Genomic DNA, 18,772 nt, shown 5'->3' on the forward strand with positions numbered 1-18,772 from the left:
GATTTATATATTGTAACGTTTTCTTCGCTTGATTAAAACGTCCAATTTATTAAAATTATTTATTTACACTTAATACACTTATAACTCACAAACTAACTATTACACTACTATTTATTTCCACTCGCATTTATTTTCACTAGTCCCTTGCACTGTAACTGTACTTGTACTTTTACTTGCCTACCTGCTCCTCCGCTGGGCTTATATAGGCGCCGGAAACATTCAGGTAGATTCCCGGTTATTCTGGAATCTTTCGCGACCGCTCTGGTTCTCGAAAGGTCCGACCGCAAGGGCCGGACTGGTTACACTGTCCCCTCCTTAAGCCTGTTCTGTCCCAGAACAGATTTAGTGAATTTCTCCGAGGACCGTGGCGAAACTTGCAGTCATCACCATTCCTACAGTAGCCATTCTGATGGAAGTAGCACTCCACAGTTTTTCCAGACTCCCTGGCCTGCTTTGGGTTGAAACTGCACACCAGGATCCGTATACCAGTCCCCTGAAATACCACCTCCAGCATGCTTCGCACAACTCGCCAATTCAGCTGGTCCAATCCACAACCGAGCTTGGGAACAGCTAATTTCCTAACTCCGAAGCGTTGAAGGTCTTCTTTCAAGCTATGCAGTGCCGTCCATAGATTCTGATAGGTTGGCTTCTGGTAGGAATGTTGCTTGGTGACTAGGTAATAAATGAACCGACCTTCAGCCTTCAATTTCAAAACTTTTCCGATTTTTGGCTGCTGTCGCGATAGTTGTTCCTGACGTCCAAATTTATTTCTGAATACTCTTGCTATTCCTTTGCTCATACGAAGGTCCTCCGCTACGCAATGAGCGAGAGAGTATTCCTCAGACACGGTAAAGAGATCTTGATGTACTTCCTGTGTAACGCCGAACCGTGCAACGCGTGTCTCACCATAACAATCCATAAACCTCTGGTAATCGCTGCTACCTTGCATCGGGGCTTCCACAAGACGTACTTCTTCTTTGTCCTGCGCGTACGGGGCTAATCGGTTGAAATGGACAACCTTCGGTTTTCCTCTGGGGAGCTTCCTTATCCGGTAAACTACATCATTTATCCTCTTGATTATTTCATACGGTCCCTCCCACTGTCTCTGCAGCTTTGGTGAAAAACCTTTCCTCCTTTGTGGATTATGTAGCCATACCAGATCTCCAGTGGTGAATCCACCTTCAATAGCCTTGATGTCGTAGCGCATTTTCATTCGGTCACTTGCTTGCTGCATTTGATTGCGTACCTTGTCATGAATGTAATCCAGCTTGTTCCTTAATTTACTAACGTAGTCCTCCCCAGCTACGTCTTCTCCAGGGCTTACATCCAAACTCTAAGTCGCAAGGCAGCCTTATTTCTCGGCCGAACATTATACTGGCTGGAGTTTCCTTGGTAGATTCTTGAACCGAAGATCTATATGCCATGGTGAATAGATGTAAATATTCATCCCAATCCCGCTGGTGATCAGAAACTACTTTGGCCAGATGTTTTCCCATGGTCCGATTCATTCGTTCGACCATGCCGTCTGATTGTGGATGAGGTGTAGTCCTTGTTTTATGAATCCCCAATTTGCTGCATACTTCTTGGAATAACTTCGACTCAAAATTTCGGCCTTGATCACAATGCAGCTCCAGAGGTATTCCAAATCTGCAGAAGAATTCTCTGACCAATTTATCAGCTACCGTACTTGCCTCTTGATTAGGAATACCGTAGGCTTCCACCCATTTCGTGAAATAGTCCATCGCTACCAAAATGTACTTGTTTCCATGGTCTGTTTCGGGAAAGGGGCCAGCGATGTCGATAGCTACTCGTTCCATGGGAGATCCGACGTTATATTGCTTCATTGGTGCTTTTCCTCTACCATAAGGTCCGTTAGCAGCAGCGCAAACCTTGCATCTTCTACACCAATCTTTAACGTCCCTCTTACAATTTGGCCAATAAAATCGCTGCCTGACTTTTTCCAACGTCTTGGTTATTCCGAAATGTTTACCTGAAGTTCCATTATGTAGTCTGGTCAGAATGTCTGTCACACGGCTCTTTGGCACAACCAACTGAAGTCTCTGCTCAGTTCCATCTTCATTTTCCCAGCAACGTTTCAGAAGACCTCCATCAATCTTCAATGTTTCCCATTGTGCCCAATACGACTTTACATTCTGGCTCAGTCTGGATACCTCTTCCCAAGTAGGTCGTCTATCGCTTTTCTTCCAACTCAGGATTACTTTCAAGTCGTTATCTTCCTCTTGTGCTCTTTGAATTTCTTCAGGTAGCCAGTCGTCTTCGATTACGGTGGTTCGCCTTAAATCGATCTTTTCTTCCAGGCGCGAACAATTGCTGGAATTCTGGGGACACTCAATGGTTTTGGTCGAACCATTGTCCACCACAGCGACTCCTTTTATTTTCCCAGCTGTAGCCCTTTCAAATTCTGGAAGATTTTGCTTGAAATGCCTCCTTTTGTTGCAGTTCCAGCACACAGCATCCTTTTTCCTAGCAAGCAATATTCTGCGGACTTTTTCTCTGACAATCTCCTCAACAGATCGATCTGTTTCTTGCTCTTGTCTTACACGAAGGTGTCCCCTATGCGACGCTTGCTTCGCTGCTTCGATTTCCAAAGCCTGGGCTAAGGCATCATCTATGGTTCTAGGGCGTGCTAGTCTCAGGGCTTGTTGTATTTCACTATCCTTTATCCCATCCACGAATGTCTGGATTGATAGCTGTTCCAGGAAGCTATCTGGAGCAGATGGATAAGCCAGCCTGACTAATCTCGCCACATCAGCTTCAAACTCCTGGAGATTTTCCCCTGTTTTCTGCACTCGGTTCTTTATTTGTGCATGGTATACTTGTTGCAGATGAGCATCGCCATATCTCATCTGAAGTTTCGATGTAAGAACTTCGTAACAGGCTTGTTGACTCTCCGGAATTGTTTGCAGAATGTTGAGTGCCTCTCCTCGTAGAGCTATTATCAATGCCGTGGCTTTTTCGTTATCGTTCCAATTGTTCGCCAGCGCAGCAGCTTCAAACTGTTTTTGATATGTCGACCAGGGTATTTTTCCATCAAAAGTTGGAGGCTTGATCTTCATTCTACTACCTTCGCCGTCATTTTCCGCTTTCGCTGTGCTGTAGGGTGTTGAAGCCAGAATATCTGTTCTGTTTGACAGTCTTTTCAAGGAATCTATCAATTTGGAATGATGTTCAATTATTCCTGCCATTTCCTCCAATTTTCCATTAACGTCGTCATAAACTTTGTCAAACTTTTCGTCAACTCTTTCATAAACTTTGTCAAACTTTTCATGAACACTTTCATAAACTTCGTAAAATTTCTCGTTCACTATATCAAACTTCTCGTCTACTTTTTCAAATTTTTCATTTATGGTTTCCAGTTTCTTATCCAATTTATCTGTAAGTTGACTCACCACATCGTTACAATTTTCCCTAATCTGGTCCATTTTCTCGTTCAATTTCTCATCAATTTTCTCATTCAATCTTCTAGAATTTTCTTCTAATTGTTCATTCAATTTTCGAGAATTTTCTTCATTTTGGACCATTTGTTCATTCAACTTACAAGAATTCTCGTCCATTTTCTCATTTAATTTTCGAGAATTTTCTTCCATTCTTTCGTTCATCTTACTCAAAAGGTCCATTACAGCTTGAGTCTCCATTGCGTTCTATAATCTTGTGGTCACTGGCATGAACTCCAAATATCCAAAATTATTTATTTAATTCGAGCGATGTTGAACCGCACACTTGACACCAATGCAACGTTTTCTTCGCTTGATTAAAACGTCCAATTTATTAAAATTATTTATTTACACTTAATACACTTATAACTCACAAACTAACTATTACACTACTATTTATTTCCACTCGCATTTATTTTCACTAGTCCCTTGCACTGTAACTGTACTTGTACTTTTACTTGCCTACCTGCTCCTCCGCTGGGCTTATATAGGCGCCGGAAACATTCAGGTAGATTCCCGGTTATTCTGGAATCTTTCGCGACCGCTCTGGTTCTCGAAAGGTCCGACCGCAAGGGCCGGACTGATTACAATATTCTGGAATGGCGGCTAATAAAAGTGGAGGAGCTAAACCTCCTGATATATTTTTTAAATGTCACCCTAAAAAAGTCTCAGGAATTGTTGTTTGTGCACTATGTGATGCAGTTTATCATAAAAGTGATTACCAAGAGTTAAAAAACGGTGTTTTTGTTACTGATTTGCTAGTAATCTGTGAGAACCACAAAGACATTGACCTAACCTCTGTCGATACTGGTAATGAAATAAATTACACCAACAGATTGCTTTTCGCTAGACTTAGAAGTGACTTAAAAGAAAAAAATGATGAAATAAACAAATACAAAAATGCATATTCATCACTTAAACAGGCATATGAAAGCAATAAGAGTGAAATTGAAAAACTGGCTACTGAAAACAAAATGCTCAAGGTTAGTACTGATGCCCTTCAAAAGGAAAATACTCTTTTGAATAAATTAGTTAGTGAGCCAGATGACAAAAATGACATTCTGAAGCAACTGAACAAGGAATTAAATGAAAAAAATAACTCTCTAAAAGAAGAAAATAAACTACTAAAGGATAAACAAATTCAATCAAATGATGATGTTTCCAATATAAAGACATGTGCTGATTTTACTTATGCTAGTGCTCTGATGTCCCAGAAGCCAAAAAAGATGATAAATATTCCGAATGTTATCATTAATCTAAAGGGCAAAGATGGTAACAACCAAATGGAAATAATAAAAAAATTGTTATATACCTCTACTAAAATTCAAATAAACAATCTTAAACTGATAAAAAGCAGGATCATTATTAAATGTAAAAATAAAGATGACATTGAAGAAATACATAATTTAATTAAGGAAAACATAGAATCTGGCATGACAGTTGAAGTGCAAGAACTCAAAAAACCTAAACTGAAAATTATTGGAATTGATTTGGACATTAAAGAACTTAGCTACGAGGACCTAAAAATGGAATTAATTAAGAGAAATCATTGGAATGATGATGCTGATATCAAGGTTCTTCACAAATTCTGGAATAAGAAGTACCAAAACTGGAACATAATTGTTGAGGTTAGCTCTGATTTGTACAAAAGAATTATGGACTCTAAAAGCATTTATTTTGGGTTCAATCGTTGTCGTACTGTTGATGATTTTAATCTTTATCCATGCTTCAAATGCTGTGGCTTTTTTCACTCTTCCAAAAACTGTGACAAGAAAATTTGTGGGATCTGCTCAGGTGAGCACTATACACATGAATGTTTGAATAAAGACAATTTGAAATGTCATAATTGTGATCTAGCTAATAAAATGTACAAATTAAGTAGATCCACAAACCATGTGGTTATGAATTTTGATGCATGTGAATCTTATAAATATTTATTACAGAGGCAAATCTGTAGTAATTTTGTTATTGTGACAATTTTCTTTGGAGCAAATAAACATTCATTCATTCATCCATATAATCCCATGACTTAAGTTTTAAACTCTACTTTTTCTATGAAGGATTATATGTATCTTGCATTGATGGTTTATACTAATGGTGGAAGATAATACTGAAGATTTTTTTAATGAATCTGAATATGATAATATTAATAACTTAAATGAATGCATTAGAAATTTTAATTCTATAATTCTGTATGTTAATATCAGAAGATTAAACAGTAACATTGCAGCTTTGGAATCATATGTGCATGGTTTGTGTACTTTGCCTCAAATAATAGTTTGTTCTGAGACCTGGCAGCTTGAAAACCCATATTTATTTTCCATAAAGAACTATAAAATTTACTACAATCATGGTAATATTAATCTTGCTGATGGTGTTGTTGTATATGTCAGAGATGACATAACTCATTCAACTGAAATTGTTGAAATTGATAATTTTAGGGTTCTAAACTGTAAAGTCAGCATAGATCAAAATAATACAAATCTATTAATTACAGCAATTTACAGATGTCATGACTTTAATGAAAATCGTTTTCTTGAATAAAACAAATTGTTAAAAATAGTAAAGAAAAAAATCATGTCCTAATAGGTGATTTCAATATAAACATATTAAATACCTGTAATACTTCTGAGGAATTACTCAATACCTGTTTTGCTGGGGGTTACATGCCAATGTTCAGAACAATAACTAGGCCAAACGAATCTGGAGGGTCTTGTATAGATAATATGTACGTAAGATCTGATCTTCTTTTGAATGCTGTTAAGTATAGACAAGTGTTTCCTGATCATTACCCTCTTTTTTGTGCTTTTAATAGAGATAATAGGGATGTAAATAGAAATAATTTCTTTTTTAAAATTGATTATAATCTACTTATTAAAGCTTGCAATCAGATTGACTGGTATAAGTATAACTTTATTGATAACCCAAATACTGCAACTGATTTACTTATTAAAGACATTAATTTATGCATTGAACAATCTACAATAAAAGTTAAAAAATCTAAACTCAAATTTAGAAAAACATGGATGACCCCTGGGATTTTTGAATCCATAAAGCACAAAGAATTTTTATATAATTTATCCAAAAAATATAAAGAGTCTGAAGTACTTAAAAATGATTACAGGGTATATAATAAATTGTTAAAAAAAGTTATAGATAAAGCAAAAGAATTATATGAAATACAGCAAGCTGAAATAAGTTGTAAAAACACAAAAAATATGTGGAATTATATAAATAACAAAATGGGAAGTAAAAAATCCAAGTTTAATAATATTGAAAAAATAAATGTAAAAGATGAAATTGTCACTGACCCTAATCAAATTGCAGAACATTTCAATAATTTTTTTACAAATATTGGTCATGAACTTGCTGACAACATCAGCCCTACTAATACTGATAATGACTCAACTAGTAATCCAATTAGGAATCTCAAGTCTGTATTTATTAAGCCTATTAGTGCAATAGAAATAAGTAAAGTTATTGCAAATTTAAAGGATAGAGGTGGGGGTGTTGATGGGATTCATACCAGAGTTCTGAAGAGGATCAGTTTTTATATTAGTGGAATACTTGAAAAAATATTTAACATTTGTATTGAAAAAGGGGTTTGGCCTAATACTTTAAAAAAAGCAGTGACTATACCAGTTTATAAATCTGAAAATAAAACTTTTATAACTAATTACAGACCTATTTCGCTTATCTCAAATATTGCCAAAGTCTTTGAAAAGCTAATTCACTCAAGGCTATATGATTTCTTTATTAAACACAAAATAATTAATAAAAACCAATATGGTTTCATAAAAAATGCTGGTACTGAGTCTGCCTTAGATAAAGTTCTTAATCTAATATATACCAACATTGAAAAAAAAGAAAAAGTGGTTGCTGCTTTCATTGACTTGAAAAAAGCTTTTGATACTGTTGATCATAAAATTTTGTTGGAAAAATTAGGAGATTATGGTATTAGAGGATGTGCGCTAAAACTTCTTGAAAGTTATTTGACTGATGGAGAGCAATGTGTAAGAGCCAATAATGTAACTAGTCAATTCAAAGAAATTAATATAGGTGTTCCTCAAGGAACAGTTTTGGGACCGTTATTGTTTCTATTATATATAAATGATATCTTCCTAAGTTGTCCACTAATTTATGCTTTTGCTGATGATACTAGTGTCTTAAGTACAGGAAAAACATGGGCTATAGCAGAAAGTACAATGAATTTATACTTAAAAGTACTGCAAATATGGTTTGTTAAAAATAAATTGACTCTAAATGTCAAAAAGACAATATTTATTACGTTTGGCAGTTACTTTGATAGTGTACCTGAATCAATTGATATCTACATAAATAATGAAAAACTTGAGAGGTCAACTATTGTTAAATACCTTGGTATTTACATAGACTTTAATCTTAAATGGGATTTCCATATTCAATGGTTGGTAAAAAAAATTAGATACTTTCTTTACATAACTTTTAAATTAAAATATTTGCCGATAAAAGTATTAGTGACAATATATTATGCATATGTTTATAGTTTGCTAAACTACTCTGTGCTTTTTTGGGGGGGAGCTTATGCAACTCATATACAGCCAATTGTGAAATTGCAAGATAAATTTATTAAAATACTTAAAACTGGAAATATCCCTACCATTAAGCAGCTCTATGTGTCTAAATGTATTGCATTTCATTATGAAAGACTGAAGTCGGAATTTTGCAATAACATAAGTATTACAAGAAATAAGCAACTAAGCATTCCTCTATATAATTTTACATTATCAAAGAAAAACAGTATTTATACAGCGACTAAATATTTCAACATTCTGCCAAATAAGTATAAAACATTGCAATGTAAAAATAAAATGGTAAAGAAAAAAATTATGAATTATTTTATGGAAGCATCACTAGTCATAAACTGAATTTAATTATGCAACAACCACTAAACAAAGTATAATGAAAAATTTATTTTTATTTTTTTTAATGTAAGGGGGTGAAATTAGTCTTATCCTCACCTATTCATTCGCTTCATTTATTGTTCGGTCAAATAACTACATGTTTCGGCAATATGCCATCTTCGGGTTATAAAATTGATCCGAACGTTGAAGCTTAGTCATAACAAGAAAATTAGTCCAAGTTTTAAACGAAGTTTTCACATCGATAATTATGTTAAATATCAGAGCAGTAAAATTACATTATACAGATTTACCATGGGAAACAGAATCTGTTTGGTTGGTAAATCTGTATAATGTAATTTTACTGCTCTGATATTTAACATAATGATCGATGTGAGAACTTCGTTTAAAACTTGGACTAATTTTCTTGTTATGACTAAGCTTCAACGTTTGGATCAATTTTATAACCCGAAGATGGCATATTGCCGAAACATGTAGTTATTTGGCCGAACAATAAATGAAGCGAATGAATAAATGAGGATAAGACTAATTTCACCCCCTTACATTGACTGAACACCTCACAATGGACTTCCGTCGAATCATATTTATTTTTTTTGTTTGGGGTGACATCTATGATCACTAAATTATATAATTGTAGTTAGTTTATAAGTTAATTATGTAAGGAACCGTCCCTGAGCACAGCTAGGCTTGCCTTGCTCTTCAGGGTCATTATATTGTAGCTCTTGAGCACTGTATAATGCTTGGTAAATAAATTGAATTGAATTGAATTGAATAGTGTTTGTGCGGAGTTGCTCGAATCCTATGAAATAATAAATGCTAAGCCTCATCGTAATTTCGAAAAAACATAATAAATATCTTGTTGATTACACTGATCGACAAAATTATAGCTTTGTTCTCCCACCTAAGGAAAATATATATATTTTTAATCTTCGTAGCCAAGGTATAAACGCACGATAAATAAAAAGTGGAAGTTAGCTCTTGTTGTTTTTTAATAATTATATTCATGATTTTTCACAAAAACAATGCATTATAATATTTGCAATGGTGTAAAAGATTCCGATCGCTTAGATCTTTTGGCTTTTCTGCTGTAGGACGACTCCAGTATTTCTCTAACGATGGACCAACAATAATCAGCAAGCATAGAGGGTTCCCCTTTGCCTTGGTAGCGTTTTTCGAATGACGCGATGTCTTGATGGAATCGCCCTCCATGCTCGTCACTTACGGCTCCCATATTTTGTGGAAAGAAATTAATATGTGATTGCAAAAAGTGTATTTTTAAGCCCGTTTGCAACAGCCGAGAATTCTCTAGAGAATTTGGTCGAAAATTCATGAGCCGTGAATTATATACCGTTGCATACGCACTTTCGGTAGAATTTTCTGTTCAGTTGCATACAAAATAATCTCAGCCGTTTTCTTGCGAGAATTTTGTAGAGAATTCTCCAGAGAATTCTCGGCTGTTGCAAACGGGCTTTAAGGACATGTTGCATCCCATTTTTGATTAGCCTGTAACATCGTTTTGACGATATTTACATATTGCGGAGATTTGTGATTGCCAAGAAAATTTTTGGTCACTTCTACAAAGGAGAACCAGGCTTCTTTTTCAAAGTCATTCAATGCTGTCAGAAACCGCACTTGTTTCAATAGTTTGTTTATTTTATAAAGTATCGTAGGGTACAGAAGTGCGAACATGGACAATTCACGCATGTCTTTTATTTTGATAACGGGAGCTAAACAAACGTAAGTACTATTATTTTTGTAATAAGGTGAGGAATACCTAACAAAAAAAAATATAAATCTCTTAGGTGGGACATGTTGCATCCCATTTTTTGATGAGCCTGTAACATCGTTTTGACGATATTTACATATTGCGGAGATTTGTGATTGCCAAGAAAATTTTTGGTCACTTCTACAAAGGACAACCAGGCTTCTGTTTCAAAGTCATTCAATGCTGCCAGAAACTGAACTTCTTCAATAGTTTGTTTATTTTATAAAGTATCGTAGGGTACAGAAGTGCGAACATGGACAATTCACGCATGTCTTTTATTTTGATAACGGAAGCTAAACGAACGTAAGCACTATTATTTTTGTAATAAGGTGAGGAATACCTAACAAAAAAAATATAAATCTCTTAGGTGGGAGAACCCTTGTTGAATAGTGTTATTGATATAAAACTGAGATTCGTAGCAGGATGATTTCGTTTTATAAATTCTTCGTATTACTTTGTGATTGTGACTGAAAACTTATGGCTATGAGAATATCGTTTTTTGTGTATCAAGAAATTACATTGAAAAAAATAATTGGCCTACAGGAAAGTTATTATGAATTCCAAGCGAACAATTTTTTTCTAGAGATTTGAGCTTGGATTACTCGATACTCTATCACCCTCACAATAGAAAAATTCAATTTCATAGTCAATCTTTTTTATTTTTTAGGTTTCAATTTCAATGGTTCCCCTTTGGTTGTAGAGCCTTCTGTTGCATCAGGAAAAAAAAGGTAAGTTGTTACTCATCTACTATGACAATGACTGTATGTACATATACTGATTCAGAGATCGGTCCATATGAATATTCGATAGTTTATCACCTGAAATAAAATTATTCTCGCACTGGGCTATTGCGTTTCTCTTTCTCATGGCGATCCCTGGATTTTCGTAATCTATATATTTATCTGTATTGTATCAATATCAATTTGTATTGCATTGTACTCGTACAATTGGGAATTAAGTAATGTAGTTGTATATATACTATCTAGGGTTGTTATACAAGAAACAAATCTGCAGTGGGATTCTGTGACATGTAAAATTCACCGCTAAGAATCTACACGACTGGCATTCTGTGCATAGTCATTCATTCATTCATTCATTTGGGTCGCCTGACGTCAAAAATCTTAGAATCGCATTCAAGTGTCAAGTGAGAAGTTTTCAAATCAATTCAAAAAAGAGAAGAATAAGGCCAGAACATCAGGAGGTTTATCTTGATATGTGCGAAGTGCAGAATTGTTAACTAATAAATTTAATGGACCAGAGGACAAGTCGAAGGGGAATGCACTTTGGATTATGGAGAAAAGACGAAAGAAGAATGGAGGAAGGTAAATATAATTCTGAATTTTGTTCTGAGTATATTTTTTCGAGCAGTAGGGATCGATTTTTGAAAATATAATTAACTTTTGTATGATTCATTGAAGGTATTCATGGATTGGAAATGTAAGGTGAAAGCAATAGCTTCAAAGATGAAAACTGAAAAAAATAAAACTGGGGGAGGACCTCCAGCATTAATTACCTTATCAGCTTTAGAAAATATACTGATAGAATTAATTGCACACCGCGCAGTGGACGGAGACTATTCTAGGGAATGTGGATTGTGGATTCGGACAGGTAAGTTTTATAATACAAAATGAAACTTTATTTCTAAGCCTTTTTTGTCCTGGTAATAGTTGAAGTCCACAAGGATGATACTCCCCATGTCATCCCCATTGCCGATGATACTCCCAGAATTAATCGACAAATATCTATTGCAAATGGAAATACTCATACTCCATATAATAGGAGAGACAAAGCATGTCAGAGGCTAGTTTCTATTAATGAAGAAAATTTGAATGTTATGAGGGAAATCAATGGCAATTTAAAAAATACTTCGCATTCTCTACAGATATTAGCGCAGGCCATCTTAAGAAACCAAAACACTAAGTAAATTATCATATTTTGTTATTTTGTTGTTTGTATGTTATGATTCGTGTAATAAAAATTTACCTTTGTTAAGTTATTCTATTTTATAATACTTAATGATACAATACTAATTGAAAATGTTCTAATCAAATTACTTCAGGTAATATTCCCGCTGATATTCGCATGGTCAGGCCGTAACGAATGATCCTCTGTCACCGCCTGAAGCCGTTCCTCTTCAAAATCAATATTGAGACGTCCTACTGTGCATAGTTTATGCAAAATTGTACATGCACTTGCAATTTTCCCTACTTTGATTGGATCATAACTATTGAATCTGCCCTTCAATACCCCTATCGCTCTTTTCACGCAGTTTCGAGCTTGCACATGTCTTGCACTGTATGTTGCTTCTGGAGATCCAGGTACCGCGTATGCAGGAGTCATTAACCAAGGCTCCTGTCAGTAGCCAGATTCACCAATAAGCCAAGAGTTATAATCGCCTGAAGAGAAAAGAATTTCCTTGAGGTGAGAAAATATATAGAGCACAATACTAACACTGATTGTTTTCTTCACAAAGAATAGATACCCTGGGAATAACATTCTTCTAATTCAGTCCGGACCAACGAATTACTACATATGAAGGCGTCGTGAGTGGCTACTCCATAATTTGGATTCAAATTGAGCATTCTCAGTTGTAATTTAACTAGTGCAATGAAAATTATCGAAAATTTTTGGGAAAGATGCTTGAATGCAAGTTAAGTTGAAAAAAAAGCACGAGTGCGCGGAGCGCTCGAGTGCCTTTCACAGTTTAACTTGCATGAGAGCAGATTTGTCGAAAATTATCGATCCATTTTCATTGCAAGAGTTAAATTTAATAAGAAAATTTTGTGAATCCATCAAATCGTATTGTGTCGCTGTCAGTTGCTGTCACATTGCCGTCACCAGTGGCGACGATAATTGTATAATTTATACTCATTGCAGGCACTTAGGAGCTGTTGGAAAAAATCGTTGCTACGGACAATGAAAAATTTTTTAGTAAACGACGCATTATAAAAAACCCATTGTCAAATTTTCTAAGTGCAATGTCGCGATTTGGAAACGCTTCTGCTGTAGATATTGATAAGAATATAGACAATCTTACGTCAACGAAGACAAAAAAGTCAAAAATGTCAGTATGGAGACAATTTCAAGAGTTTTGTGTCGAAAGAAATCACTTATTAGAACGAGCAACTTCGGTGGAAAAAATTGCCTTCATTCTAAGGGACTGGGCAAGCAACATGCACAAGAAGGATGGATCCTTTTATAAAGAAATTGTGGTGAAAACAATGTGGAACGTGACAGCAAAACTTGTTCAGGAAAAATATTGCGAAGATTTCGGCATTGCAATGATCCATTTAATGATGTAAGATTTAAATCGGCTAGGGATGCACGAGATGCTGCGCGAAAAATATTACAAATGAACCCGGAAAAGAGAAAAGAAAGCTCATCGGCTTTTACTCACAAAGAATTGCTGCAAATTTTGAAGCTTTACGATGAAAACAAGCCGGAGGGTCTGCACAAAAAAATTGGAGCAACTGCCGTAAGCCATCTAGCCAAGGTTGGGGTAAACGAAAACCAGGTAACGAAAATAACGGGACATGGAAATGTCAGTTCAATAAAACCTTATTCACAACTCGATAAAGAGTTTCACTAGGAAATAATAAGAAAAATGAGAAACAGTGAAAACAACGAGTTTAGTGTTTCTTCAGTTTCATTTTCTGCTTCAAGTAACGTTGTTTCTGACCAACAACAAACTTCGACTGGTTCAATCATAAATTTCAATAATTGCGTTTTTAATTGTAAAAGATTCAACAGTTTTCAAGTTACTTCAATAAGTAATAAACGTTTATAATTACGTCTGCATTTATTTTAAAGGACCTGATAATTTTGCACAAGTGCAAATTATTGATAATTTGCACTAATGCAAAATTATCGCCTAATTGTATGCTCATTGGCTAAAACAACAATAAAAAATTAGTGGGAACATTGTTGTCTGTCAAATTTGACAGATGAATAAAATTTTCATCATAATCACAAATCTATTAGCAGAAATGGTTAATTACTAGCAATACCTAAATAAAAGCAAACCTTCAATTCGGACATTTTTTGAACGATAACCCTTTCTATTCATATACAGATGCTCTTAATCTACAGGCCGTAATATCTCCAGATACGTGCAATCAATGGCTCCGATAACACCAGGAAAATGCCCAGCTTCCTTTAACCTCATTTTTATGAAATTCTTTTCCTGAACAGTTCTTGAAAACGAAACCATTGTTCTGAAGAATTTTTAATAATCGCTCTGGTCACTTCCTGTAGTGGTCTCGAAGCACTCGACTGAGATATTGAAATATCGAACGTCCTTCCTAAAATTCTCTGGTAACTACCAGTTGTGTGAAAAGTTAATGCTGCAAAAAATTCAATTTTGCCGTGAATGGCTACTGGATTTCTGGAGTTTTCTAATCGGGGTAAAATTCTGTTCAATACATATCGCGCCATATCTTTATTCAATCTGAATAGTTTAATAAATTTCTCATCTTCACTGGAAAAGGGATAACTCGCTTGACGCATTGAGCGTCTTACATATTTTCGATCCTTATATCGTCTATTCTTTCTTCTTCCTCAACTATTGATATATTCGCTGGATTGAACATTACGTTTGAAAATGACAACTGTGTTTGAATCGGATCAAATTGAATTATTGACCGCCAAATCAATCTGATAATGATTCAACATAAAATTCACTAGAATTCAATCTATGTTTTTGGTTCAGATAGTAAAAATGCCGAATTTACCCGAACAGAAAGCGATACGTCTACAGAATGCCTACTAAGCTAGCGATTATCGCTTCGAAAAGTAGAATTCGACACTAGAAAGCGACCTGTAGAATTCTACATGACACAGAATCTCACTGCTGAATTTCTAATCGAAATATGTCTTATTTATTTTTACAATCTGTCGAAAATAACTATCATAGCCTATTCCCTAGAAAAACCCAAATGAATTGAAAAAGAAGTACATATCTTGACGACACGACGTAACAAGGGTGTGGGTGTGATGATTTCACAATATGACAAATTGCGCGATAATGATCTATTTTCCTAAATTTCAGAATATATTTGATTGAAATCCTCAAATATATCGAAATATTTTTTTTTTGGTGTAGCAGGGGGAAAATCTGCAAGTCAGACGAACCATCCTCTCCTGAGGGAGAACAACTGTTCCCCCTCTGCTTTTCTGTTCATGAATTCCGTTATGGTTTCCCATTTTAGGTCCCTATAAATCTGTCTATTCCAGACAAACCAAGGTGCACCTATTGCATATCGTAGCAGCTTGTTTTCAGTGGCCTGAATTCTTTTGATGTGGCACTTTGCCGCGAAACCCCAGGAACCTGATCCATAAGTCAGTTGAGGCCTAGCAACGGCTTTGATTATCTTCAATTTTGTTTCTTTCGACATGTGGTTTCTTCTTCCTATTAAAGGGTAGAGTCTATTCATCGCTGCTTTCGTTTTGTCGATTGCTTGTTTGATATGACTTCCAATTAAGTCCTTTGTCAAGCGTTATTCCTGAATATTTGGCTTCATTTTTCCAGTCGATTTCTTCGACGTCAACTTCTAGATTCGTTGTGGGTCGCAGTCGGGTCTTCTGTAGTAATATTGCTTGGCTCTTTTGTCCATTGAGTTTGATTTTCCACTTTATGCACTTTATGTCATTTGTTTCGTCAATCGTTTCTTGTAGAACTCGTTCTATTACTTCTGGGTTGCGGTGTCGAGTTGCTATGCCTGTGTCATCAGCATATAGCGATAGCATGGTTCTTGGATTCTTCGGAATATCGTGAATGTATATGTTGTACAGAAGTGGCCCAATTACTGACCCTTGGGGTACTCCAGCCTCTATATCTCTTGTTGTGGAGCATTCTCCTTCCACTTTCACGTGAAATCTTCTATTTTTCAGATAATTCCGGATCAACTTGCATATTCTGATCGAATATCCAGCACATCTCATCTTGTATATTAATCCTTCATGCCATACTCTGTCGAATGCTCTGGAGACGTCTAGTAAAACAAGACCTGTAGCTTGTTTATTTTGGAATCCCTCTGTAATGTTGCTCTGTTGAATGCTCTCTTCTGAATCCGAACTGTTCTGGTGGTATTAGTTTCAGATTTTCGGTTTCCTCATTTAGCCTCGTGGCTATAATTCTTTCTACTACTTATGATAACGCCGACTGTAGACTTATCGGTCTATAGTTTTGTGGGAACTTCTTCTCTTTGAATGGTTTATTGAATACTATGACTTCCGCTGTTTTCCATTTTTCTGGGTAGTAATCTGTCCTCATAATTCCATTCGCGATATTTGTTAGAGCGGCTATATCTTTTCTAGGTAATTTCTTTAACATAACATTCGTTATTTTATCGCTTCCGGGAGCTTTCCTCTTCTTCAAACTTCTAATTATTTTCCTGATTTCATTTGGCGATGTTGGTTTGTCTATTTCAGCAACCGCTGGTAATTCATCCATTTCTTCAACCAGTCCTTCGAGATCTTCATTATCGTCGTCTATCCTGTAATTTATTCTTGATTCTCGTTCGATCGAGTCCGCCAATGCATCTGCCTCATCAGTATTGGTATACGCCATCCTCCTTTCTCCGTATAGGGGTGGAATTTTTGTCTTTTCTCCCCGTAGCCTTTTTTGCATTCTCCATGCAGAATGATCAATTGTATTCAGTTCTCGAACTGCTTGTTCTTAGATTTTCAGGGCATTTTTCAGAACTTGGCTATGGCGGTTGAGGTTCCTTCTATTCAGATCATTTTTATTCATCCGATATATTCTTCTGATTCTTCGATTTTCTCGTATAAGATCTTCAACTTCTTTAGGCGTATCGCCGTGCGGATGACTTGGTGCTGGTCTCTTCACTCTTCTCGTGCTTTTTTCGTAAGCTTTCAATATAATCTCTTCCAGTTCATCAACCGCACCTTCCAGATCCTCTGGAGTGCTTATTGTTGGAATTTCTGTTAATTCCGATTGTATTAAATGGCTGTATTTAGCCCAATTGGTATATTCTCTTATTTCCATCAGTTTTTCTCTTGGTTCCTTTCCAATTGTCAATTCCACGGGATTGTGGTTTGAGGTTCCATCTTCCAAAGTTTCAATCGAGAATTCTTGAGTTATATTTTTCAATATCGCGATATCTATTACATCTGGTATTCCTATACCAAAAGCAAGATATGTCGGTCACTCTGGTCCAATCACTATGGCATTTTGTTTTTCGGCGAAACCCTTGAGTTTTTTGCCATTTTTTGCAGATTTTCGGGTTTGTCCCTTCCAACATGTTGTTTATCTCCTCTTCCAATAAATTGTTTGGTGGTCGCTTATATGCCGAGGTAATTTCGATTCTTTGACGATTTAATTCGGCAACAATCGTCACTGTTTCTGTTTATCGTTGTGTTTCGTCGGATCTACTTTTGAAGCAGTGTTTTAGATCTGTTCTCACCAATATTGCTACTCCTCCTCTGGTGTTTGTAATTCTGTCACATCTATACGTTTCATAATTCATGAAATTCAGTCGTCTGTTCCAGTTTATTCTTGTTTCCTGTAGGGCTTGTCTCTCTGATATTATTTTTTCTCTCTCGGCTTTCCGAGTGTTGATTCCGTTTATGTTCCACGAGATTTTCTTGAGGAATTTCTTCCTTATATCCGTAAGGTCCATTAATTCAGTTTACTAAATAATGCTTGGAGTTTTTTCCCCATTTCCCTCTCAATTTTCAACATTATCTTGTTGAAAATTTTTTCCGTGGAGATATCTAAATCATAGGCTGATTCAGATATCTTTTTCTTCTCCTGTTGACTGTTCACAGCCTGTTTCATTGGAAGCTTCTTCTGTTCTTCTTTTTTCTGAACTGGTTTTGGAGTCTCCCTCTTCTTTTCCTGTTCTGTAGGTTTGGCCTTTGCTACTTCTTGAATTTTTTGATCAGTAGTTGTTGTTTTGGTTACCTTCTTTTTCTGTTCAGCTGGTTTTCGGGAATTCTTCTTTCTGGTCACCAGCTTGAACTCGCTACATCCTTTGTAGCTAGCTGGATGGCCCTCTTCTCCCCATAAGACGCATGTGGCATTTCTCTCTTCACTTTTTCTGGTGAGTGTGCAGTCATTGCTGCTATGGCTTTCTGAGCACTTCACGCATCTCCACGGGAAGGAGCATTTGTTTTGCGCATGTCCGTACCTTTGACACCTAAAGCACTGGCTTGGACTTTCAGGCCTCTTTTTTGTTCAACCACAATACAGAGGTTGTAGAGCCGCTTCACTTCGAAAATTCCTTTTTTCTGGGTTTTAACCAGGTAGAGAGGTATGGGCTTCTTCGTCTTGTTCGATGTCATTCTGGACACCTCAGCGTCTGATATTCCCTGGAATATCAGGTCATCCTTAATCAACGCAAGATCAGCGTCGATTGGTAAATGCCTGATATCTTAAATGCCATATATCTTCTTCTCCTCCTCCATTTGGTAGGTAAAAAATTCTTTACCATGCTGCTCGAAGAATTTTGTGATTTTTTCTAAAATCATCCACGGTTGACGCGATGGTTTTTATACCGTCTTTAACTACAGTTGCGCGGTTGAAGTTTATCTTTTTTGTGTAGAGAGCTTTGGATATCTCTACCCAATCTGAGGTGCCCATCATCGTGATGGGTGGGATTTTATCCTTCTTAGGCACTTCTGGTGCCTTT

General features: G+C 36.0%; 1 protein-coding gene across 3 annotated transcripts in view; it reads left to right on the plus strand.

The window, feature by feature from the left end:
- LOC123312538 (insulin-like growth factor 2 mRNA-binding protein 3) overlaps positions 1-18,772 on the plus strand; it is a 341,679-nt gene that overhangs the window by 27,321 nt on the left and 295,586 nt on the right. For 2 of the 3 annotated variants that reach the window (XM_044897019.1, XR_006537642.1), the window contains exon 2: positions 10,789-10,849. In XM_044897019.1, coding sequence (XP_044752954.1) covers positions 10,789-10,849 — 61 coding nt within the window. The remainder of the gene's footprint in view (positions 1-10,788; positions 10,850-18,772) is intronic. The other variant, XM_044897020.1, reaches the window with a different exon arrangement.

This window comes from Coccinella septempunctata, chromosome 4, assembly GCF_907165205.1.
Source record: "Coccinella septempunctata chromosome 4, icCocSept1.1, whole genome shotgun sequence".
Taxonomy (NCBI): Eukaryota; Metazoa; Arthropoda; class Insecta; order Coleoptera; family Coccinellidae; genus Coccinella; species Coccinella septempunctata.